A 27,775-nucleotide genomic window follows, 5' to 3' on the forward strand; every position below is an offset into this window, starting at 1 on the left:
GGTCTTCCTTTCAATGCACTAACAATGACAAAATTGTAGGAGTTTAAGTATTATTCTTTTCTTATCTTCGAAGTATATAGTTATATAACAGATTCCCATTTTCACCGAGATCTTTTAAGTAATAGAGGACACCATAAGGCTGTGTTGCATAATACGAGTCTCTCTACTTTTGCAGATGGTTGGGTTGCTTTTGTAGTTCCCTCTAACTCTAGTAACTTTTCATCACCTCATTCCTATTTCAGGAAATAAATGGATTTACCCAAAGGCAATAAATACAATTATGACTAAGCATTGTGGCAGTTATTGATGGCACTTATGGTCACAGAATCAAACTCATACTTTCTGTGTTGCAATATTTTTGATATGAGTGTGTGGTCACTGAAAGTTGGAAGACTCTACTTATAGACACTGGCGATAGGAACTGATGAATCAAATTGAGCCATGTTCTGCTAGCAACCAGTCAAAAACCAGAATTGGTCCATAAAAATATTGAATCTTTTAGCATTCCAGCACATTTGCTCTTTGCCTGCAAAATTATAAAGTCCAGGACTTGTATAGAACAGCTATCCACTGAAAATTCTTTGTCTCCAGAATTTGTACAGAATAGCTACTCATCAGAACCTCTTCTAAAATTAAACATGGCTTCCAATTCAAGATTCTGTAACATACTTTTTTAATTATACCACTGCGTGTTATAGTGTACAAGGTGCCTTCAATAAGTTTCCAGACATTTTGTTGTACAGGCATTTAAATTTGTCATAGACTCTTGAAAATTCAGTAGGTTATTGTTATACATCTTATGAGATGACTGACCAAGTTTTATGATTACAGATTCGAATGAACAACTACAGCAGGAATTGGAATACACTATAGAGTTGATTGGCTAAATAAAGAATTTCATGGATAAGGACCGTCATCCCACCGATAGGTGGATAGTGAAGCGCTACAACACCTTTCTGGTAACTCCTGCAACTGCGCTGGCTCCAACTGTATTGGCTTACCTTTCCGCTGAACTTTGTCTGGAATTCCAATAGGGAGCCCTTGGTAATTGGGTAAACCTAGGTTTCCTTATCACCTGCCCAGGTTTGCATCTGGAGAGCCAATTCCAACTGTATAACCACAAATTTTGAATTTTCAAAAAAATTCTAGTCTGGTGAACTATAGCAAATGCTTTAGTGCACCAGACTAGATGCAGAATTCTATTAGACAGGAGATTGCCATCAATGTTTTAGCTTATGTTGAACAAATAAACATGCAGCCATTGGAATGTATTTAAATTTTCACTTGATACAAAATTTCTATCATCAATCAGGACTTGCATTTACTTTTTTTTTTTTTTCAGATAAATTTGATCAGTTTTGGTCAGTCAATCGGAAATTAATGGAATCTGGCGAAGAAAAGTTTAAGTACATTCCATATAAGACTTATATGGTGAGTTCACTTTTCTCCTCTTTTTGAATGCATGCGTATGTAAGCATGCATGATCACTGGGATGACATTGGATGGTGGAGATGAAATGAATAAGTTGTAAGTAAATAGAGAAGAGAAAATTATGTGTCAAGTTGTGAAAACTTCAAACTGGAATCAAAGTAAAAAAATTAAAATCGACCTTGTATCAAAGCTATTAAATAAAGATTTTATTCATTCTTCAGACAAGGATCAAAGTTCATTTATTTCATATGAAACAGATGATTCTATTGTTGGCATTGATTTATTTGATATCTTTCTAGTTAGAATTTTTTCTAGAAAGATATCCGATACTTACATGTGAAGGTTGCCAACATCCAATGTGAAAATTTTTTTGTAGAATGAACTGGATTTGAACTTAGCTCTCTCAAATTGTCAGTTTGTGTCTTATACCACCACCACCACTTCCTAGCATCAAAGTATAGTGTGTATTTTCTGTCCTCTGTTAGAGAACAATAAATATTTATTTTTAAGAGTCCCATTTTGATGAGATGAATTTTTAGCACATTAAAAACAGATCTTGTGCCTATCTTTGCTCTTAAGGGGAAGTAACCCCCCCTCCCCCCCAAAAAAAACAGGGTCTGCTTAAAAGGATAAGATAATACTACAAGATACAAGTATGATATGATATACTAGCTGGTTTTGCCGGTTTGCTATCACTTTTGCTGCTTGAAACATTAATTTAAAATAAACCTTTCATTCATAACTTTGTTGTAAACATGAAACAAAAAGTCTTTCTCATTTTATCAGGTGGATAATCATTAACATTTTAGTAACTTTGATACAAATTTATCTTTTAGAAGTGATCAAGAAAATCTGGAAAACAAACAGAGCTTGTCTGTTTGGCTAGATGAACAATGCACACTTATTTATTTTTAGAAGTGACTGTAAAAAAAAAAAAATTGCCTTTTCAATTAGAATTTGCAAATATTAAGTTGGTCTCTTTAAGGAAATGAACATTTGAATACAAATGCTAAATATTTGTCCAGAAAATAAAACAATATTGTGAAACAGAATTGTTTTAAAATCAAAACAATCATTAAATTAAATACAATAACAAATAATATTTAAATAATAGAATCAAATCTGAATAAAAAAAAACAATAACAAGTAACAGTTAATTAATAGAATCAAATTTGAATTAAAAACAATACCAAGTAGTAAATTATAAGTATTAAATTTTAATTACAAATAAATAATAAATAAAAGTTAAATAATAAAATTAAATTTCAATTAAAAAAAGCAATAATAAATAATAGTTAATTAATAAAATCTAATTTGAATTAAAAAACCAATAACAAATAATAGTAAATTAATTAAATCAAATTACAATTAAAAAATATAACAAATAATGGTAAATTAACAGAATCAAATTTGAATTAAAAAAACAATAACAAGTAATAAGTAATTAACTAAATCAAATTTCAATTATATACCAATAACGAATAATAATTAATAGAATCAAATTTGAATAAAAAAAAAACAATAACAAGTAATAGTAAATTATTTTAATTAAAAAAGAATAACAAATAAAAGTAAATTAATAAAATCAAATTTCCATTACAATAACAAGTAACAGTTAATTAATAAAATCAAATTTCAATTAAAAAAAACAACAACTAGCAATAGTTAATCAATAGAACCAAATTTGAATAAAAAAACAAAACAGTAACAAATAACAGTTAATAAATAAAATTAAATTTTTCAAAACGAATATACAAATTAGTTAACTATGTCACTGATATCACTCATAAGCAAATAGTATATAAAAAAGATGGCGTGTCTATTGGGTAAAGTTAAATCAATTTTGACTTTACCATTAGTGCAAGAAATGGACCCAACTTTCGCATTTATTCATTTAGATTATGTGATTGTGGTGAAGTGGATAACAATGCAAACTGTTAATCTGACTGTGCCAGGTTCAAATTTATTTGGCTCTGTATCACCACTTTCACTTATGGATTTTAGCAACTTTCGTATGGTTCCTGCTGTAAGTATGTGATTAGAGAAAGAATTGGGGAAAACAATGCCAGCAAAAGAATCAAACTGGTCAAAAAAGTTATATCCTGAATGAGGTCCATCTGCATTCATAGCACAGGCTGTGATAGTTTGCTCATTGCCTGCAGTTGTTGTTTGATTCGGACATTGGTCACAGTGTCAATTGGGTGGTCTCAATGTTGCAACAGAAAAATTCTCTTTCCAAATAAAATCGCAACCTCTGTTTTAAAAATAGTAGCAAAGTTTTATTCTTTTGGAGGTTACAATGATGTTCGTTTTTTTCTTTTGAATGACAGACTTGCAAATAAAAAAGTCAAACATAAGACAAACTGAACAAAAACAGAACATCTGTTTTTGAGTGCTACCAAAAACCAACTATCAGATCCCAGAAAACCTAACTGACCTGGAGATGCTCAGATAACCAACTCTGACTGATCTCTGCTAGCCATCTCCTGGAATATATATATATATATAATTATTTTTTACTATAATAATTAAATACCTACAGACACTAGTGTTTCATCCTTTCGGGAATCTTCAGTGCAGGGTGTCACGATTAATACTAGTCGAACGATTTGAACCCCGCAACACGAGACATCTCTGGCTCGATTAGTGGAGACCTAATCCACTTAGCTACCATTAACCGCATGAAATAACGTTGAATTTAAACATCTTAATTTTTAAATGTTCATTTGCGTCGGTCAGACAGTGATCTAATCGTTATACGATGATCTATGCATATATATATATATATATATATATATATATATATATATATATGATCTGAGATCACCTAGTTATTCACTTGAAAATGCTAATCTGCCTCTAATCTATGGATACCAAAAAACCCAATGCCTAGGGGTCCCAGTCATTATTAAACCTTCCAACCCTGTACGGCCGATATATCATCCCTAGTAACATAGCTAAAAAGACTATATCTAATAATGTTATCAGATAATTTTGCTAATTGTTGATTGTCTTTTTGGCTAATTATTTCTTAATTGGATCAGGGTCCAGAGGATTAATGGCAAAAACTTAAGTGACTCATGGCCATACTAAAGAACCTCTGTTTAAAGACAGTTGTTTTTCTCAGAGAAAAATCAAATTCTTGGTGGTAAAATTCAAAATCAGAAATATTTTCAATTTCTTATCGGTTTTTGGTCTTTATTAGCCAAATATTTCTCATATGCAGCAACGCAAACTATTAAATATGTCACATCTTTTTTTTACAGTACGATGCTGATTATTATGAATTTATTCCTAATGAAATTGAGAATAAAATAAAAGCGTGACTAACTGACCAACACAGTGTATTTATATAAGATTCAATTTTATTTGTTTTGGTAAAGGTTTAACTTGTTTGCTGATATGACTTATGAAGCAGAAAAGGACATTGTTTTAAAAGGCTTTTCAAATTTCAGTTTTTTTGTAGGATTTTTTGTTTGCATTTTTTATCAACAAAAACTTGCTTCTCTTTTATTTATAGTCGGACGGATCATACAACCAGCAACTATTCAAACCAGTTGATGAGAATGGAACGGTGCAGGTTTTATCTGATTTGATACGGCAAACATTACCTGACTTTGATGCTGAGGAAAGTAAGTTTTTTTTTTTTTATGTAAATGTGTTTTTGATCACTATGCGAGCAAAATGTTTGAAATTTTTTGTTGGGCACTTTTACAGGGTGGTGACCTCTTAAAATTCTACCCATAATAAAATTCACAATCATTTCTGCAACACAACACAATACAATCATATATATATATATATATATATATATATATATATATATTTGTTTTATGGAAACCCTCCACTGCAAGATATTTTATATTCTTTTCATCAAATATTTGTTCTAGGTTAGTAAAAACTAACAATTTTGCAGTTTTACTAAATATGTATGACCGAATTATTCCTGATCATTGTACAACTGACTGCTCCTGCTGTTAGTCATATAGAAACAATGTATAAAGTTGCTTGAATCATCAGCAGCAGCTGAATCGGACATTTAGTCGTGCCTGGTTTTGATTGTATATAAAGGGGTTTTCTAAAATTGTACGACTAATTATATACGATTATTTGCTCCTGCTGCTGTTTTGCTATTGAAGCAACTTTTACACGGACTTGATACTGGGTTTTATCAACGCAAAATATCGTCATCAATAAAATGATTGTATTCACAAATTTCAATCGAAAAGTTATTTTTGGCAAATATATTTTTAGATTAATATAAAAAGTATTCACAAATTTTTTTTTTTTTTATATTATTTTTTCCAATTCTGTGTGCTACTTTTATTTATTTTATTTTTTTTTATTAAAAATTTTTGTAAAAAAAGATAAACAGTTTACTTTTAGATTAATTGTGTCTTTTGTTGTATTTTTTTTTTTTTAATATTCTCTCTTAAGCCAGAAAATAAACAAAATAAAAATACAACTATTTTTGTGTTGCGAGATATTTAAAAAAAATTTTTTTTTGAGAACTGAATCGGTTGCATTATCATAAAACAGAACTTTATGCAATATTATTTAAAGAAAAAAGAAAATATGAAAATAATTTTTTAAAATAGTAGTTATTTAATTGCTTCCCCACAAGAGCAGTTAGACACTAATGTTTTAAATGTGGGGAAAATTAGTTCCCCCAAAAGAGGCACACAGGATTGGAAACATTGCTTCACTCTTCAGGGATTTATTCTACTTTTTAAAAAGAGTTTCTAGTGTTATGTTGCTATTGTGTTACAAAATTCAAATTAAAAAAAAAAAAGTCACTTGTAAAATTAAATTTTACAAAAGTAAAACAAAACAAAAAAAACTTTTGGCAGAAAGTTGTGACTCTGACTAAATTCGTTTTATTTTTATTTCAATAATAAAGAAATAAACTTATTTATTTTCGAAAGTTTTTTTTAAAAAGTGACCCACTGGGTACAAAAAAAAAAGTCTCAATCGTTAAGAATTTGCCAAAAATAATCGCAACTGTGACTAAGTTGTTTTATTGTTTATTTTAATATTTTTGTGTTGACAGACTTGGTAGATTGCTTGTGTAAGAGAGAATATGTAATAAAAATCGGGAGTTTTCTTTAGTAAATATCTTTTTAGGTATGGACTTAAAAAGATATTTGCCAAAAATAACCCCTCGAAACTTCTGAGTAAATTCGTTTTATTGTTTATTACAAGATTGTTTTATGATATTTTACGCTGATGGACCCAGTCGATTGGCTGTGTCGAAGTTGCAGCAGTGCCAATTTAGTTGTACAATGATTGGACGTCATTTTTAGTCGTACATATTTAGTAAAACCCAACAATTTTGTTATATTTATAATATAAAATGCAAATATTGAAAATTTCAATAAACACACATTTCTTAGTAAACAAAAAATAAATAGAAATTATTTTTAGGTACCCCTCCCCCTCCCCTCCCTCTCCTTAAATCTTCTGTGGATTCCCAAGAGTTTGTGGACTTTGTTGAGAATACTTCATCTAAATGAACTTGCTATCAATGTATCAGGTTGGTGCAAAAGTTTTCGCCTGATTTCAAATTTCATCTTGAAAATGTATAGGCCATCTAAATGGTTTTGCAATCCTCATGATAATCCATAGGGGTTAGATTGGGAGAATATGCAAAATGGGGTTAGATTTGACAACCAAATTCTCGTATGAGATCTATGGTCAGTTGTGCTGTATGAGGATGAGCATTATCATTATGAAGATTACCGCCATTCTGTTGATTAAATAAGGTTGTTTTCGAGTAAACATAACATGAATCTTTTTTGAGGTGGACTAGTGATGTCTCAACTGATTCAGCTGGCTGCCTACAACAGATCAATAAGACTTCAGCTGCACTTATTGTTTTCCTTAAGAAGTCGTTAATGAAGTAGCTTAGTCAAAATGTCTTTTTGCTGAATCCAAATTGTCTAATATATAAAATTAATTTATTGGATTTTCAAAGTCAGACCTAAATAGCATTTAATTTTGCAAACCAAACTTTGTTTCTGACTAGCATATTTTCATTTGTTATTGTTGTACAATGTTATTGGTAATATAATAACGTAGTTAACTACAATTTATTAAAAAAAATACTTAATCTGGCCCAGATGAGAGTTAATATGAAACATTTTTAAATAATCACCTAAAAATTTATTTATCTATCTTTGTTCTCTTATTGCAGTCTTACTAAAAATTGAAACTCCTTAACATTACCTATCATGTCTTATTACTCGTGTTTTAAACTTTTTTTGTTAAATACGTCTGGTATTATCCTAAACTAGCCTTTTAAATAAGATGCCTCCAATCTAAAAACATAAGCTGACCTCACAAGTTGCATTATTGAAACATAATTATAAGTTTAATCTCGAAGGTTTTATCACAAGGAACCAAAAGCAAAAAAAAAAAAATGAAAAAAAAATTAATTAAAAAAAAAAAAAGCTTACACGGATTGATATGGGAGGGGAGACTATCGTCAAATTCTATTCTAAACTGGGAATGGGCAAAGGACTTATACTAAGTAGATATAAATAAGTCCCTCTTACCTTTTTTTAATGGAGAGTAGATAATGCAGTGGATGTGTTATCGGCAGCTCCAGTAACTCTCGCTTCTCCTTTTTTGTCCCTCAGTCCTCATTTCTAATGAGTGATGTTTCTGACAAAGGGTGGAGAAAAAGCTGCTTCCCAGGTTGGTAGTACTTCGTGAACAGTAGTCTGAGATGTCGGAAATTTTCTGTCTCTATGTCTATCCTTGCGGCCATGTCACTAGTAAGGGTGCTGGAGGTAAACGTTTTCATCTGGGCTGACGTTAACCGCCTGATAGTCAGGGACCCGAACCTTGGAATAACCACTAAGGAGGCTGTCCTATCAGCAGGTGCAAAGTACTGGGGCTGCTGTATTGCCATTTGGTGAATGGATTCTGGACCATGCAGTAGTCTCTGGTGGGGCCTCTCGATGCCATACTAGTGCGTAATTGTTACGGCTTTACCTTATCATGTGCTACAAAAAAAAAAAAAAATTTTCCTGTCTTTCCTCTCTTACTTTCCCTCTCTGTTCTGCTCTAACCAAGTATGCTGACCTGTTCCACAAACCCCAAAATCCTCAACATGAAATATCTCAAAAAAGAAAACACGAATAAACCTAGAACCCCATCCTCCTACGTAGACCCCTACTACCATATCTCCTTCTCCAACATCAGGGGTCTACGTTCTAACCTTCCAGAGGTTGAAACCCAATTACAGGAGACAAAACCTGACATATTCTTTTGAAGCGAAACTGGAATAGGGCCGACCACCTCCCTAGATGTGTTCATAATTAAAGGATACTCTAACCTAACATCTAAATCTGACCCCCAAGATTTCCACGGGCATGGAATATGTGCCTACATTAAAGATGGCTTCCCATGTGGCAGGGATATCTCCTGAGAAGACCCTAATCTACCTTATATGTGCTTCCAGGTTGCACTTGCTTACACCACCGCATTTATATTTGCCCTCTATCGCCCCCACAACAGTGGAGTTACTGTCATTAAGAGTATATCAGAAAAAATTGACCACATCCTGTCTGCTCATCCCTCGGCTAACATTCACATTTGCGGTGACTTCAATGTCCATAATGTGGAATGGCTGACCCACTCAAATAAGACTAATGAGGAGGGGAGGTTCTGTCATGATTTTGCCATTACCTATGACCTCACTCAGATTGTCCGCGAGCCCACCCGTGTGCCCGATAGTACCGGTCAGTTCACAAGCCTTCTAGACCTTTTTCTATCCACTTCCCCTGAGCTATGCTCATGTTCCGTTCTATCTCCTCTGGGATCATCTAACCACTGCGTCGTATCAGTAAAGATAAAAATGAAATATAATAAATCTACAGACGTACCTCTCCACCGTACTGTATACCGATACTCTATGGCGGACTGGGATAGCTTCTGTACATTCATATCTGATCTCCCTCTCCATTCCATGTTTAAAAAAGATGTGTCCTCTATAGTATCAGATCTGACCGAATGGTTACTTGTAGGCATAGGCCAATTCATACCATCCAAAAAATTCCAACAAAAACCTAACAGCCAGCCATGGTTCTCCCCCGAATGTGCTGCTGCCATCGCACACAGAAATCACTTTTTCCATAGCTACCAACGTAATAGATGCAATGAAACTAAAGCTGCTTTCAGAACCACCAGTAACCACTGTAAAAGAGTAATAAAAAATGCAAGAGAATTATATGCGCAATCCGTTAAGTCCAAAGTAGCTGAGCAGCGGCTTGGTTCCCGCCAGTTCTGGCAAATAGCAAATAGGATCCTTAACAGAAACGTGCGCTCTATCCCAACCATTATCAATGGACCAGAGGTCATCTCTACAGCATCCGACAAGGCCAAACTATTTGCCAAAAGCTTTGCGGCAAATTCTACCCTGTGTGACGAAGGCCATCAACTCCCCATATTCCCTCCTATAACAGACAACACGCTATACAACATACAAATATCTGTGCATGAGGTCGCCAAGCTAATCAAGAACCTTGACTCCAGTAAAGCAACTGGTCCTGACGGTATTCCAATTATAGTGTTAAAAAAATTACAACCAGAATTGCCCCCATACTTTCCAAACTGTTTAAGCGTTGCCTTAAGGAGAAGTGCTTTCCAACACCCTGGAAAACCTCATCAGTATGCTCTGTATTTAAGAATTCAGGTGATAAGTCATCCCCCTCTCAGTACAGACCAATAAGTCTCCTGTGTGTCATGAGTAAGTTGCTGGAATCCACAATAAATAGAGAAGTAGTCAACGACCTCAACAGAAATAACCTTCTTAGCGACACGCAATATGGTTTCCGCTCTGCTAGATCTACAGCAGATGTGCTAACGGTTATATCTCATAGGATTATTGAATCTCTTGACAAAGGCTTCATTTTTAGGGCAATTGCTCTCGACATATCAAAGGCCTTCGATAAGGTTTGGCATAAAGGCCTACTGCACAAGATTTCCAGCTACGGTATAACTGGAAATGTTTTCTCTATCATTAAATCATTTCTATCTGATAGGCTCATAAGAGTAGTGGTTGATGGGCAGAAATCAGAGGCCCACAGTATTAATGCTGGAGTCCCTCAGGGGTCCATACTGCGCCCAACTTTCTTCCTGATCTACATCAATGATCTCCTAAAATCTTCGTTGACATCTATGCTGATGACACGACCATCTATGGCAACACATCAAAAGCCGTAAATGATGATGTTCTCTCTGATTCTCTCTCCTCTGATCTTGAGCGCGTGGTACAGTGGGGAAAGAGGTGGCTGGTTACCTTTAATGCATCTAAGACCAAGCTCCTATCTCTACATAAACGCTCTGATCCCCATCTGGCATCAATTGAAATGGATGGCTCTCGTCTAAGGGAGGCCCCAGGATTTGATAAGCTCCTGGGTTTGACCTTTACACCTGATCTTAAATGGAACACATACATCAAATCTGTGGCCAAGGTCGCTGGGAAAATGGTGGGATCCTTCTACCGCTCCAGAAGATATCTCACTACTGATGCAATTCTCTATCTATATAAGAGCGAAGTACGTCCAAAGATGGAGTACTGCTGCCACATCTGGGCGGGGGCTGCAAAAAACAGCCTATCCTGCCTTGACGGAGTACAAAATAGACTCCGTGGCTTGGTGGGGGATGCCCTTTTCTCTACCCTGCAACCTTTTTCCCACAGAAGAGACGTAGCGAGCCTGTCATTGTTTTATCGTTATTCCCATGGCAGGTGCTCGTCTGAGCTCCATTCTCTGGTCCCCCCCGCCAATCTTTCAAAAAACACCCGACTAGCTGAAACCACCGTCAATAATTTTCCCCACTCCCTATCTGTGCCTAAATCAAAACGTAGATACTATGAACAAAGCTTCTTTCTTAGAACTGCATGCCTGTGGAACTCTGTTCCGCTTGCCTGTTTCCCTCCCAACTTCAACCTGGATGTCTTCAAGTCCAACACAAACAAATTCCTGATGAACCGCCTCCCCCCCCCTAAGTAATGACAACTTACCAATTCTCCAATACTATTGCTACACTATCCCTTTGATTACTGTACACACAATAACCCTTATCCCTGAGTGGCCATTGGGCCTTGATAAGTGGTGAACTCCATGTAAAAAAAAAAATAAAAAAAATAAAAAATCAGCAAGGGAGGAATGACTCATTTAAAATGTTTCTATTTTCAAAAGTGTTTAAAATTTTAAAAACTTATTTTTTTCTGTTTCCTGTGAAATGAGTTTATTTTGCAAATTTAATGATTTTTGTTTTTTTGCAGACAAATCCAAAGTTCGAGTGATAACTCAAGGCATCGAGGTTCCATGGGAAACACCAATTCTTTGGCTTTGCGAACATCTCAGTTATCCAGACAACTTTCTTCACATCTGCGTACACAATTAATGCCATTCTCTTTAGTTTTTTTTATTTTTTCTGCATCATCTTAACATTGTTTCTAAAGGATGGAGAAATATTTAATTATAATGAAAAAAAAAAAGTGCTCAACAATTTTTTTTTTTCATTTTGTCCGTAATTCCAAAATTGAAATTTTAGATTACTGATTTTGACTTTCTGTTTTGTTTTTCGTCACATGTTTTATGATTCTGCGGCTGTGCATACAAATAAATGGTAAGGGAAGAAAAAAATGAGAACCTTGCCATATCATGATAGATTTGGTGGCCTAAATTACCAAAGCTTTGTCTATGTAAGATGTACTCATAATGAATAAGATATCAATTTGTCACAACCAAGGAAGAAGAAAAAAATCACCGATTTATATAAATCAAATGCTGTTTTAAAAGAAATAATTTAAAAACTGATTATAAAAATGTAACAATCAACATACTTTTCAGTGTGCAATCAAGAACGACATATGAATCTGCCATATTGAACATTGTTTTGTAAAAAACTGACTTTAAAACAAAACATGCACAAAAGATAATAAAAAAAATTACCTTTATAAGTTTTTGATATTTATTTCACTTCTTTAAAAAAATATTTTTTTTTATTAATTTGTTCTAGCTAAGGTTGGAACATCCTACCAGTTGCCAGACATTCACCTGCTGTCTCATACATTCCAACTGAGAGGTCTTTTTAAAATTCTGTTCCATGAGCTGCAATTACTTGTATCTGTTTTGCACTTGGTTTACCGGGTATATTTGCCAGGTAGTTTTTGAAATTCTTTTTCATGAGTCTGGTTGCTTCTATAATTACTGAAATGGAGATTTTCCTAAAATTCCAGTTTCTTTTCATCTCTTACATAAGATCTTGGTATGTCGTTATCTCTTTCCTCTCACCTCTGTTTAACTCTGCATCATTGGGGACACTAACTTCTTGTATTGCTTCTTTCTCCTTGCACCATTTTCTAGGTACATAGCTATATGAATTGCATTGGCATGATGAATGGTGTATGATTTATTTCCAACTGTTCTTTCTGGTATATGTTCCCAAGGTTTGTTGCTACATTCAGTATTCAACTTTTTACAGATGGACCAGTGAATATATTTACACACTCCATTGTGCCGCATTGTATAGTAACCATCCCCCAACAAAACCATACAGTTGAATGTCAGGTGGTTCATTCATGCTCTCTACTACAGAACCTGCACTTGTTTGTCATTGCTGAGATCACTTCTTAAAAGCATTTATCATCAAGCCTTGATCTGGCCAGCCATTACAATGTGATCCTGATCACAGCGGAGCGATCCTCTTTTTAGCTAGCTTTCCTTATCTACATAGTCTTGGGTGGATTCATCCAGAAAATACTTGGCATGCTGTTGGTTGGCTCCTTCTTCTATATTTTTTTTTTTTTTGCAATGGAAAGTCTTAATGTATTTTTGGCAGCTCTTTTGGGCTATTTCTGAAGCCGAATGTGTTTACACCACTTGTCTGTTCTCTTGTGAAGATTAAAATCCAAATTAATTTTTCGACTTAATTTTGTCTAGAATCTTTATTCAAATTTTGATCAAAATCCATTACAGGATTTTGAATAAAAAAATTGATTAAAATTTAAGACTTATATTTCAGGGAGCTTAAGAAAGAATTGAAATTCTGGAAATTCTTTTTAATTGGTGTCTAATAACTATGGATCAAATGCAATAAAAATCTGATGTACTTTAATTTTCAAATGGGATGTTCTGCTCACCAAAACCCTTTAAAATACTAAAAAAAAAAAAAAACCCCTGAAATTTAAGGACTATTTATTAACTGATGTCTAATACCTATTGTTAAAATTTTCTAAATTAACTAAAAATTTTCACACACAACTGCTAGACATAGTAGGTGTGGGCTATATTAAGTTTAATTTAGTTTTATCCAAAGAGGGAAAATATGAAAATTTAGACACCTTCGATTTTTATGGAGAAATAAAATAAGATTTTTCTCTTGGGAGGGGATGGAAGGAAAAGTTTTCACTTTTTTTTTTTTTTTTTGCTTATCTATGAGGTGTATGTGTGAAAAACAGTTTATCTTCTTTTTTTTTTTTTTTTTTTTTTTTTTTACACAATGGTCACTACTTATCAAGGCCCGGAAGCCACTCAGGGATAAGGGTTATTGCAAGTACATTATGTTAGTGTGGAGATTTGATGAAGTGTTTACTTAAGGGGGCGGTTCATTAGGACTTTGTTAACGTTGGACTTGAAGACATCCAAGTTGTAGTCAGGTGGGAAGCAGGCAAACGGAACAGAGTTCCACAGGCGTGCAGTTCTAAGAAAGAAGCTTTGTTCATGGAATCCACGTTTTGATTTAGGCACAGATATAGAGTGGGGGAAATTTTTCATAGTGGATTCAGCTAGACTGGTGCCTTTCGTGAAAGATTGGCGAGGGGGGACCAGAGATTGGAGTTCAGACGAGCAACGATAAAACAAGGATAGGCTCGCAACGTCTCTTCTGTGGGAGAGAGGTTGCAGGGTAGAGAAAAGGGCATCCCCCACTAAGCCACGAAGTCTATTTTGTACTCTGTCAAGGCAGGATAGGCTATTTTTAGCAGCTCCTGCCCAGATATGGCAGCAGTATTCCATCCTTGGACGTACTTGGCTTTTATATAGATAGAGAACTGCATCAGTAGTGAGATATTTTCTGGAGCGGTAGAAGGATCCGACCATCTCTCCAGCGACCTTGGCAACAGATTTGATGTACGTGTTCCATTTCATTAGATCAGGAGTAAAGGTCAAACCCAGAAGCCTGTCAAAACACGGGGCCTCTCCCAGACGAGAGCCATTCATCCCAATTGATGCCAGATGGGGATCAGAGCATTGATAATGCAAGGATAGGAGTTTGGTTTTAGATGCTATTACACATTTTCACTGTCTCTGCCATACTTCCATGTGTAATGTTGTGCCGGGGTGGGTGAGGATTCATCAGTTCTTAGAGTTTACCCATCATCTTCTTCTTCATCGACAGAAACCTTGATGCATAAGTGTAACATTTTTATAAACAAAGGTTAAACTAACATTAAATGAATTGTTCACACATCATCTTTCCAACAAACACATATTTGTGCACTTGTGGTGTTGTTCCCAGTGAGCAATCCAGGGACAAATCTAAATAATAAGAAGTCTATTTTTTTACATACATGCGCTGTCACTGCTGGTCTTTCATTCTTTTTATCATTGCTTTTCCATGTGTAGTCCTTGATTGTGTTGTGGTTATGATTGTTTAACGCAAGGCGAATCTACTCATGCATGGAAATACAATGGAAACTTATTGGCTTTCAAAGGTTTTATTAGAGAAAGAAAGGGGGAGAGACAATTCTTTCTAACTTATTTTCTTCTACTTGTGGATTGAGAAATGCAGATGGCATCATCGAGGTGACGTTTGTTTTGTTTCTCTCTACATTTTCAGAACATGTGTTGTCTCTCTCGCTGCTCAAGTCCGACTGCCTAGAAACACTGTTCTGTCTCCCAAACACGTGATCATTCCTTGCTAATCATTTGACTCCTATATTTCTAGTGCGTTTTGTCTAGGCAGCTAACCTTTGTACACTTGCCTCAATCACGCTTACTACACTGGATCTATTTCCATTTGCTGCTAGGTTATTTTTATATGCACTTAATGTAACCCTTGCCAAAATTCATACTAGTTAACATAATCTCTACTTACTGGCATACGGTTTCAATATATAACATAAGTAGTTTCTCAGTTAATAGTGACATCTAGTAAAGATAGTTGTGCTGATGTAGCAGTCAAAATTTCCATGCCTTCCTTTCCCCTTGTATAGCTGCATGTAACAGAATAAAAGAAAAACACCAATATCTCTGCTCAAGACATCATGTCAGATGATAACACAATCCGCTTATCTCACTTTTCTTCATAGCTCACACAATCCTTTTACTTTTTACACCAACAATCTATCTTGTATATGTTTTGATAAGTTTGGCAATTTATGTAGTCACTACTCCAGATTCTCTGTTATAGCAATTACATCTGTTTCAGAGCTTGCTTTCAGTTTGAGAGTTTCAGTTTTATATACAACTTAACTAAACTATAACAGCTTTTTCTTTAGATTAAAAATTTTAATCATTTAAAATTAAGCTAAAATATCTAGAAAAACCTGTTTCTATACAGGATGAGACAGACTGCTTACCTCCATACCATGCTGAAGTGGCACTCTTCCTAGGTGGGTTAAGCCAGCTTTCTCTGGAGAGGGAGAAGTTTCATGAGAATATCAAATGAATACCCGGTTCCCAGTTGCTTGTATATTCCAGTCAGGGGAGATGATGAGTTTTTTGCTGTTATTCCGGCTGTGCTATTAAAAAATGCTCCACTAAGGTTGCTCCAGCCTTCTCCAAGCTTTACAACAAATGCCTTAATGAATCTTCCTTTCCTGACTGCTGGAAAACTGCTTCTGTGGTACCATTTTACAAAAATTTTGGTAAAAGAACTGACCCATTAAATTATTGCCCCATTAGCCTCCTCTCGCTTTCCGCCAAAATATTAAAGTCCATCACCTTACAGCTGCTAAACTTCTGACTGACCAACAATATGGATTTAGGCAAGCCAGTTCTACAGCAGATATCCTAACTGTAATCTCTGAACGTATATACCATACATTGGACAAAGCAGGAGAGGGTAGAATGATAGACCCCAGATATATCTAAGGCTTTTGGCAGGGTTTGGCATGATGGTCTTCTCAGAAAAATCAGATCATGCGGTATCATTGGATGAATACTTAACATAATTAAATCCTTCTTAGATAAGAGAAAAATCCAGGTTGTCCTCGATGATAAAATTGTCTCTGAGATGGGTATATTTGCTGATGACACTATGTTCTATAACGGGCATGAGGGGAAAGCAAATGAACACATATCTAAGGAAATGGCAGAAACACTGGAGAAAACCTCCAATCTGCAGTGGAATGGGGACAAAAATGGATGGTCACATTCAATGCTGCCAAGACTAAGCTTGTTTCCTTCAATAATTACAAGAAACCTTCTCCACCTCCAATCTAGCTATGGCTAGAGATACATTACCTGAAAGTACTTTTTTCAAACTCCTCGGTTTAACGTTCACAGGGAACAAGAGTTGGAACAAATACATTGAGGGCATTGCTAGGGCCGCTGCAAGGAAGGTGGGCTCTCTACTGTGCTAGAAAGTTACTTATGCCTGAAAGTATCCTGTACCTCTAAAAGGCCACCATTCGCCCATGTATGAAGTATTGTTGTCACATTTGGCCTGGTGCATCTCTTGCTCCTAGGCAGAGTTAAAAAAAAAAGTCGCCAACCTGATAGATCCTGAACTGTCATCTAGGCTTCAGCCTCTGTTGACGAAATGTTGCATCCCTTTGCCTGTGTTACATGCTCCGACGAACTACAAGCCCTTGTACTCCCTCGATGTAAATACCCCTGATAAATCCGACAAGCAGCAAAATCCCACCCCTACACAGAGATCCATTGGTGTAAGAAGGCCTTCTACTCTAATAGTTTCTTCCCCAGAACTGCTATACTTTGGAACTCCCTTCCGATATACTGCTTTTCCAACTGTACTGACATGCAGAAGTTCAAGTGTAATGTGAACAGACATCTTGCTGCTTAACTCCCTACATAGCATCCCTACCTCCTGCATCATAGTGGCACTATACCTTGTTTGGGGTGAAAATGGAATTTAAAAAAAAGTGTCAACATCTTCGTACATACAAAGTCTGGTATTCCCAAATGGCCACCCATCTAATACTGACCAGATTTAATATTGCTTAACTTCAGTGATCTAACGAGAACCAGCGTGTCAATGTGGTTATGCAGTATAACAGAAAGCTTGCTCTAATTTCAAAAGTTAATAAAAACGAGCACATGATCATGTCCACCTGTCGTATCGCCGCAATATTGCATTCTTGTGCTTGTTTTACAAGTACTTGAATGGAATGTACTCTGACAAACTTGTTTTGGGTGCTCCCTCAACATAAATATACCTGAACAACCCACCAATCAGCTTAACCCCATCTATTTACTGCAAAGGTCCCTAGTTAGTCTCACTTATTTAAAGCTCTCTCACACAATCAATGCTGAGCCTATCCTTTGCTCCTCTCCCTCCTTCAAACTTTGAATTTCTCAAAAATGTAAACATTTTTAAACAGCAATATGCAAAAGACATAGTGTTCCTTATCCAATCTCAGACAATGCCGGATGATGTTGCTAGCATACGGATAAACTACAAATAGTATTTTTTGCATTATGTATATGTTTAGTATGTTGTAGGATCCAGTCACCTGGGGAGTTTTAGGTCGACACTTGTAAATACACATGACCAACCCAACAATCAGCTAAATTCTATCCCTTCACTTAGGATGTCCCCCAGATATGGGAGAGCTTTCTACTAATAATAGCTTCTTTCCTCAAACTGTTAGCCTTTAGAATTTCCTCTCTATTTCACCGACTGTACCAACATGCAAAAATTTAAATATAATGGAACAAATATATCATTGTATAATTCCTTACTTAGGGTGCTTCCTAAAAACTTGCCCCCTAATTCTCACTAGCCTCTTATGTCTACGTGGTCCATTTACTTCTTTTTTTTTTTTTTTTTTTTCTTTTTTTTTTTTTGTTATATATGGTGGCCCTATGCCGGTAAGTAGATTGAGTACAGTATAAATTTACAGTGTGTGTCATTTAAGTGCATTTTCAGTACAATATTGCAGCGGTCGAAATATACTTGGTGTAACTGAAAGTCAGATGAGAAAGGTCAAGAGTTAACACTCTAGACAAAACAAGCTAGATGCAAGTGCTGATGGTGTGAGAAGTTAGATTACATGTTCAACCAATTTTAGTATAAGTTGAAAATTAATTCAGACTTTTTTTTTATTTATTTTTTATTTTTTTAAGGAATAATCTGTCTCTCTCCTATTTTGAAAGAACATTCTTCTTCCAAAATAAAGCCTATAAACTGTCAGCAATCTCTTTGTGTTTTGTGCATGGACTTTATTTAATTGAATATCGGCAATTGCCCACAGGTGCAGGAGTACAAAAGATTTGTTTTGATTAAAAACAAAGCCAGATCAGATTGTATCACTTGAAAGATTTTATAAACAGTTGAAAATAGTCGAAGGTTGGAAGGCAAAATAAGAAAACGATGTAAGAACAAAATATTTAACAACGCCCCCCTCCCTTTTGATGAACGAATTTCTAAATAATGTTATTATTTAGAAAACCATTTCTAACATGGAGAGGGCAGGTTTTTGTTAGCTATTCAGTGCCTTCTCTCTATAAATGAAGTGAAAATTGGGTTATTAAATTGATTTGCTTTGCTGTAAAAAAAAATAAAATAAAATCGAGATGCAAATAATAATAATGATATGTCCTAAGGTGTCCTATTATTCGGACAATTAAAGATAAAGTATTCCATGAAAGGAATAAATAAATATACACTGTGATTTGAATACTGAAAGAAAAGTTTATTTACATAGACAAATACAGCGTGTTAATATTCAGGGAGGAAGTCTCTGTTTTTCAAGGTTCAAGGTCAGTGAAAACCAGTGACTCGATTCCTTATGTAGAATGTTCCGAGTTGGTTACCTATCTCCACATAACACCTCCCCCCAAGCCAATTTCTCCTTAGAGAATTTTACTTAATACCGTTTGTTTTTAGGTCTAGGGCTCAGTTGGTTAACTTTTCTTTTCACCTTTGTACTTTTTCTCCTCAACACCATTTGAGGAGGTGGAGATGGTGGTGAAACTGGTACTCTCTGACTGGAAGTAGAAAATACTACTCTCGGAGTAGGTTGTGCTATGGGTAGAGGAATATCAAGAGTCATACAATACCTCTAAGAGCAGTTCATTATCTTCTGCCTGTTTGTAGTCACCAGTGTGTCGAGGTCTTAACTGATTCATATCCCTGCGACAGTCAAATTTACTACTTCTTACCAAATATAGCATGTGCCCAATTCTTTTCATAATCATCCCCTCCTCCCAAGAGCTTTTCCCAGTCCTATAGTTCAAGAAGAATATTTTGTCACCAGGTTTGTAGGACCTTGTCAAGTGATTTTCTCTCATTGCTCTTGTCTTGGTTGCATTTGGTAAAATCCTGTCAAATGCGGATCTGATTTTCCATGCGAACATTTGTTCAGCTGGTGATAAACCAGCATTCGTGTTTGGGTTAGGACTGATCCTGTATACAGACAAAAAATTTTCAAAACTCTTCTCATCAGTGTCCACTCCTTGGTGTTTTCTTAAAGCTCTTTTGAACGTGTCAACAAATCTCTCTGCGAGGCCGTTTTACCTTAGATCGTATATTGCAGTTGTTAAATGTTCAATGGATAAGACCTTGCAGAATTCTTCAAACTCTTTGCTGGTAAATTAGGTGTCGTTGTCACTGACAATAGTTTTAGGTACTCTAAAACGACTGAAGAGATGTGTTAATGCCTTAATGTCTTAATTAATGTCTTAGTCGATGTCGGATGTTTACACTTAAGCACTTCCGGCCATTTTGTAAAGCTGTCGACAACCACTAAGAAATAATGTCCATTTAACAGACCTGCATAGGTAATGTGTGACCGCATCTATGGTGCATCCGTTGGTGGTGTCTTTGCTGTTATCTGACACTCTCTTACCATTTTTTGATGTCCCGGTTCATATTAGGCCAATATGTATATCTGCACATCAAGGCCTTCATTCTGGACATGCCTGGATGACTGCTATGGAATTCCTTTAGCATTCTCTTTTGCAGTGTGGTCGGTATGACGACTCTATCTGCATACAATAAAGTCTGTGAGCAAATCGAAAATGGTGAAATTTTTGAGTCTTTCTTTGACTTGCCATTTAGCAGCACCTGGTTTTTCGTTCTTACAATGAATTCATGCGGAGAAACCCCAATGGATTAGCAAAGAGTTTGAAGAATTCTGCAAGGCCCTATCCATTGAACATTTAACAACTGCAATATACCATCCAAGATCAACCGGCCTCGCAGAGAGATTTGTTGACAAATACAGTGTGTTAATGTTCAGGGAGGAAGTCTCTTTTTGTCGAGGGTCCGGTGAAAGCTGGTGACTTGGTTCCTTATGTAGAATGTTCTAGGTTGGTTACCTATCTCCACATAACAAATAATACTAATAATTGTAGATTAACACTCTTAGCAAAATCTCTATTCCAAAATGAAATGTTACTTCTATAGCTGGTTACGAGTAAAACCCTTAAAAGAACTCGACGGAAAGAAAAGCAATCATTTTAATATTTCGAGTGTGAGCTCAGTTTAGAATATAAATTTAACATAAAATAATCATCATTTCTGGGCCATTCTAATTCTTTATGGATATTAACTAAATTGTTTACCACTAGCTTAAGTTCGATTGACAACGCCGTAAAACCATGCGTAACTGCTTAAAAAAGTAGACATTCCACCCAAATAAACGCACATAATTTATTTCTAATAGAAAAAATATTTTGTTTTTGATTAACTGCCATAATACACTAGAATATTTTAGAAAAAGATGCTTATTTTATGTTAAATTTGTGTGAAACTGATCCTGCACTTTAAATTCCTAAACAAATCGTTTTATATTTATTTTTTATAATTATGAGTGTTCGTAGGTAATGTTTGTATTTAATTTTTAACAGCTACGTGTAAAACAGTACATGTAAAAATTATTGTTGTTTTTTCTTCCGTTTTCATTGTTCGCCAATCACAATTATACCATTTTGTTGTGAAAAGAAAAGTTCAATTCGCCATTGTTTAGGCTATTGCATGTAAACAATCTGAAAACAGTTTTGCTTATAAATTTAATGTACAATAATGTTTCGAGCCAGGCAGTGTTTTAAGAACAGGTAACGGATTTTGTTTGTTTTTAATTTTGGCCATGTTCATGTTCCTGGTCAAACTATAGTATAAAATATTCCATTGTCAAAAGTCATAAAAGACCAGACCCCTTCCTACTATTAACCCTAAGTCTGGGTGATAATTTGAAAAATAAAGCGCTTACTTGTGGTTTTACGATTTTGCCAACTGCTTTAAAACAATTAGAATGGCCCGGAAACAGGTGATCATTTTACGTTAAATTTATGAATTTAGGAAAATTGAGCAATGGAAAAAAGGCAACGGAAGAAAGGGAAACGGAAAAATGGCCATTTTGGCCAACTAGGAAAAAAGGGCAATTATTGAATAAATATCGATTGAAAATAAATTTTAGAATAGTTCTTGTGGTAAATATTGTTTTAAGAAGAGAGCCATCATCCCTCACTCCAATTAAATAAAATATTAATATACTAATTGTTCTGTTTTATCTTCTCAAACTCGAGAATTTTTCTGTTGAACTTGAGAATCTACAATGATTTCAGTCGGAGGTTACATCGATCAAAACAATAACAAAATGTATCTGTTCTGGTAGTATACTTCACCTATTCTCTCCTTGTTTAATGAAGGAAAACTCCTATATTGAGGCAATTTTTTTTTTCCAATCCAGAGTGCTCCTTTTTTGGAGCTGGATATTCCCAACATTAAAAAAACAACCTTGTGTCTAACTTTACCCTCTAGGGGAGGCAAGTAAATATGAACACTCAACATGAGAACAGTAGTACGAAGCGTGTTCATAACTTATAAAAATCGATTTTATTTGGTTTTAAAGAACCCTTAACATTTTAAGATACTTTTTAAAATATAATTTGAGGGAGGAGTAGCCACTTTTTAATAAAACTCTTGGACAACGACCTATTTTCAATCAATATTTATTCAATAATTACCCTAAATTTATATGTGCTACTAACCCTCCATCCTAAATTCTAAAATAATTTTGTTTTTAGTGGATTCACAAATATCTCCCAAAAAGTATATTATCACTAGCTGTACCCTGCCACGCGTTGCAGTGGCTCAATTTGGTGTAATGGAAAAATTTAATAAAAAGAGAAAATGCATGTTTCTTATACTGCAAAAAGTGAAGAAGAAGGCGAAAATGAAAAAAAATGGTACTTTTGCAGAATTTGATCTGGATCCTCAGGAGTTTCTGTCAATCATTCATGGTTTGGACTTGACCAACAATCAGTGGATGAAGCCGAACGTAGCAAAAATGTTGAAACGCTAAATGTTTTTTTTTTGTTGTTGTTGTTTTACAAAAATGTGAGTTAGTAATTAATATTTGGTTGATGGTGGGAAGAGGGGGGTTACTATACACAGATTCGAAAAAGTTGTCCAAAAACAAATAAATGAAAGCAAAGGTAAGGTAAGTTCCGTTTCTACCTAATTGGATAATTGTTTAGTGTTTTTATGTAATGTAAAATGTTTAATTGGCTCAAAAAACAGAAATGGTCGCAGACTCTGTTGAATACATTAAGTTTGGGAAAGTAAGTTGAAAACTAAAAACTATACAAAACAGTGTCTGAAACTCACCGAATATATGTTACCATGACATAGGCTGGCATAATCAGTGTGTTTCTGACAGTATTTTGTATATTTTTTTTAGTTTTAACTCACTTTCTCTAACTTAAAGTAATCAACAGTGTCCACCACCATTTGTAGCTTTCAAATACCCCGATACACAGTTTTTCGAGCCGACTAAGCATTACATTAAATGAAAAGGGTTTGTATTACTAAACACAGATACAAAGAAGTTGTCAAAAAATAAATATATAACAAATAAATGTTATCAAAGGCAAGAAAAGTAAATGTTCTACCTAACTGGATAAGATTTTAGTGTTTTTATGTAATGTATAATCGGTTCAAAAACATTCAATGTTTATCGGTATATCGGAAAAATACAAATGGTAGCAGACTGTATCGAACACGTTAAGTTTGGGGAAATTTTGGGAAAATGAGTTTAAACTAAAAAACTATACAAAATACTGTTAGGAACTCCCTCAATATATGTTACCATGACGTAGGCTGGCATATAATCGGTGGTTTTAAACTTTTGCTCGATCCAGGTGACGACTTTTAAAAGTCCCTTTTAGTGATTACCTGGTTTGAGGATATTTGTACAACTAAACGGCAAATCTGCTCGAAAAAATCCGGTATTATTTTACTTTAAGGCCCGTTTCACATTCATATATAACAAAATATTTTATTGTAGATTTCGGTGTGCTAAAAACGAATCTGCAAACCGTTTCCGTAGCAAAAAGAAAGTTTTCATGATATTCATGAAATTACTTTTTCGAAAAGTGGGTGATCACTTTTCAATGTAAATTTAACTTAGAATGAGAACCCACTTTCTGGCCACCTGAGAGAGGGGCATTTTTCTGTGTTTCTTGGCTAAAAAGTTTTTTGTTTGATTTTTTTTGCATGGTAATAACCCCTGAACTCTGGGACTATTTTCCATTTCACAACCGTAGCCTTCGTTTACGCTATGCGTAAGCATAAACGAAAGCTGTTTAGCCAATAAACATGGGAAAAAATCCCCCCTCTCTCAGGTGGCTAGAAAGTGGGTGCTCATTTTAAGTTAAATTTACATGGAAAAGTGATCACCGCTTTTTCGAAAAAGTAATTTCTTCATATCATAAAAACTATTTTTTTGCGACGGAAACGGTTTGCAGATTCGATTTTAACACACCAAAATCTACAAAAAAATTTTTGTTATTTACGAACGTGAGACGCACGGCCCTTAATGGAAAATTATATAAAAAATCCGGGGGAAAATAGTTTTCAATAAAAACAGCAAATGAATTCGATAGCAAAAAAAATGGATGCTATTTTGTTTTTTCTTTTTTCTGTGTGTTTCTTGGCTAAAAAGTTTTGTTTGATTTCTTTTGCATGGTATTAACCCCTGAACTCTGGGACTATTTTCCATTTCACAGACGTAGCCTTTGTGTATGCTATGCGTGAGCATAAACGAAAACTGTTAAATATGCATTCGCATACCAAACTGCCTTGTCAAAAAACCTTTAAGCCAATAAACACGAAAATAAATGCCCCTTCCTCAGGTGGCCAGAAAGTGGGTGCTCATTTTAAGTTAAATTGAGATGGAAAAGTGATCACCCACTTTTCGAAAACTATTTTGGTACTCCTCGGGCGTTGAGTTCCATGGCGACCCGCAGAATTATTTAATGGTCGTTCTCTTAGTACCCCCCCCAGTCAAGGCTAACGCATGTGCACGTAACATTTTTTTATTTATTTACTTACGTGGTGGAGTTTCTATACTGATAGGTTTTTTGAAATTTTTTCACTGGATTATTATTGATTGAACACTAACCAGATTATGAAAAAAAATTGAAAAAAAAAAATCATTTCAACATTTGAAAGGGGTACTCACTTTTTAGTTACCACGTTCTGGTAAATCGGTCACTCATTTTTTTTTTTTTTTTTTCTAACTACGGAAGTGTCTTCGGGAGATATAAAATGGTCGCATGTTGACGAAGCAATGTATCGGGAGGCGTACGGGATGAAAAATTATAGGTAAATTTTTAGATTAGGTCCACCTCCTCAATTTTCTTTTAAATGACGACTTGAAATGGTTTTCGACTATGCTGAATACGAAAATCGCATTGACATTTTACAGAAATAAGTAGTTATCAAGATATAAAAAGTTGTATTATGCATTGTAATCTTTGGCGGCCATCTTTTTTACGTGCGTGTATTTGTTTATGGCGCGTGTGCACGTAAAACGATAGCCACCGAAGAATACAATGCATAATACAACTATTTATTTCCGCAAAATTTCAATGCGATTTGCATGTTCAGCATACTTGGAAACCTATAAATGTCGTCATTGAAAGGAAAATTGTGGAGGTGGACCTAATCTAAAAAAATACCAAATTATTAAACATTTCTCCAGCATGTTAGTGAAATTTATAATACTTAAAAAAAAAAAAAAATTCACCTTTCATAAAACAATTTAAAAAAAACAAACAAAAAAAAACACCCACAAACTGACTTTTAACTGAATAAGTAAAAAAAAAAAAAAATTTTTTAAAACTCAAAACTTTATTTTCATAATGTTTTTATGAAAATAAAGTTTCGAGTTTTTTAAACGTTTTATTTACGTAGGCTTAACTCTTTTCATGAATAAGAAAAGTTTTACTCTTTAAGAATAATAAAAGGAAAAAGTTACTGAACATTTATAAAAGGACTTCTTTTCAGGAAGGCCATAGGAATATATGGCCGAAAAGTCGTGAAACAACAACTAATAAAGATGAGAATAATAGTCCGCAATAAATAAAAATGGTGCTAAAAAAAGTCATGTTCAATCTATTTTTTTTCTTTGAGAAACAAATATATTTGTGACTTACAAATGCGGTAGAAGCTCATATTATTTTTACTTTCTATGGTTTTGATATACCGCGTTTTTATTGGTTACAAAATGGGTGACTGATTTATCATAACATTGTAACTAAAAAGTGAGCACCACTTTCAAATATCGAAATAATGATTTCGTTTTAATTTTTTTTTAATAATCTGTTTAATTAGTGTCCAATCAGTAATAATCCAGTGAAAAAAAATTCCAAAAACCTATAAGTATAGAAATTAAACATGGGAGTGATGGTTGTACAACGTCGCCTTTCGCACTTTTACAAACATTATTTACGTTAACTCTTTTCATAAATAATTAAAAAAAAAGTAACTAAACCATTTATTGATAATTTGTCACGTGTACAAACATTTATTTGTTTACGTAGGCTTTACTCTTTTCATGAATAAGAAAAGTTTTACTCTTTAAGAATAATAAAAGGAAAAAGTTACTGAACATTTATAAAAGGACTTCTTTTCATGAAGGCCAGAGGAATATATGGCCGAAAAGTCGTGAAACAACAACTAATAAAGATGTAAATAATAGTCCGCAATAAATAAAAATGGTGCTAAAAAAAGTCATGTTCAATCTATTTTTTTTCTTTGAGAAACAAATATATTTGTGACTTACAAATGCGGTAGAAGCTCATATTATTTTTACTTTCTATGGTTTTGATATACCGCGTTTTTATTGGTTACAAAATGGGTGACTGATTTAACATTGTAACTAAAAAGTGAGCACCACTTTCAAATGTCGAAATAATGATTTCGTTTTAATTTTTTTTTTATAATCTGTTTAATTAGTGTCGAATCAATAATAATCCGGTGAAAAAAAATTCCAAAAACCTATAAGTATAGAAATTAAACATGGGAGTGATGGTTGTACAACGTCGCCTTTCACACTTTTACAAACATTATTTACGTTAACTCTTTTCATAAATAATTAAAAAAAAAGTAACTAAACCATTTATTGATAATTTGTCACGTGTACAAACATTTATTTGTTTACGTAGGCTTAACTCTTTTCATGAATAAGAAAAGTTTTACTCTTTAAGAATAATAAAAGGAAAAAGTTACTGAACATTTATAAAAGGACTTACCTCTTTTCATGAAGGCCAGAGAAATAGTTGGCCGAAAGTCGTGAAACAACAACTAATAAAGATGAGAATAATAGTCCGCAATAAATAAAAATGGTGCTAATGCACAGAGCGATCCGCGTAATTTTTTAAATCATATTTCCACGTTTAATTAAAGTTTTACGATATGCTTTTTTTTTTATTCAATTGTAATTGACAGAATAGGTACAAAACATCCTCCCCTCCCCATGTTAAGAATGACTTTTTAAATAATAACATTATTTCAGCATGGATCACTCTCTGCATGAGTATCATAAAAATTAATACAAATAATACTTATCTCAATAAGTGAAAGGCTAATTTCTACCAGAAATAAAATGACAATAATCTCGCAGTTACGAAAAATATTTTTTATTTAATTTAATATTTTTATAATTCGCAATGTTAAATTATTTTAATAACATGCAAACATTCCTTGACTAAATTGGTAACGTAGAAATATGGTTTTATTCGCTTTTAACGAACCAAACATTACATTTTTATATAAATAGATTTTAGATAAACAAATGAAATAAAAAATGTAAAAATAAGAGATGCCTATTGTACTTAGCGATGTAACACTG

At 34.2% G+C, this 27,775-nt stretch overlaps 2 protein-coding genes across 6 annotated transcripts in view; both read left to right on the plus strand.

Annotated features, from left to right (window-relative positions):
- LOC145303648 (autophagy protein 5-like) overlaps nt 1-12,406 on the plus strand; it is a 35,163-nt gene extending 22,757 nt beyond the window's left edge. Inside the window, exons 6-8 of the mRNA XM_080145206.1 lie at nt 1,343-1,431; nt 4,952-5,063; nt 11,726-12,406. Coding sequence (XP_080001332.1) covers nt 1,343-1,431; nt 4,952-5,063; nt 11,726-11,847 — 323 coding nt within the window. The 3' untranslated portion in view covers nt 11,848-12,406. The remainder of the gene's footprint in view (nt 1-1,342; nt 1,432-4,951; nt 5,064-11,725) is intronic.
- The window catches only part of LOC145303651 (uncharacterized), a 637,407-nt gene that overhangs the window by 197,355 nt on the left and 412,277 nt on the right, over nt 1-27,775 (plus strand). The window lies entirely within an intron of this gene.

Source organism: Euprymna scolopes, chromosome 19, assembly GCF_053919585.1.
Source record: "Euprymna scolopes isolate OS-2025 chromosome 19, ASM5391958v1, whole genome shotgun sequence".
NCBI lineage: Eukaryota > Metazoa > Mollusca > Cephalopoda > Sepiida > Sepiolidae > Euprymna > Euprymna scolopes.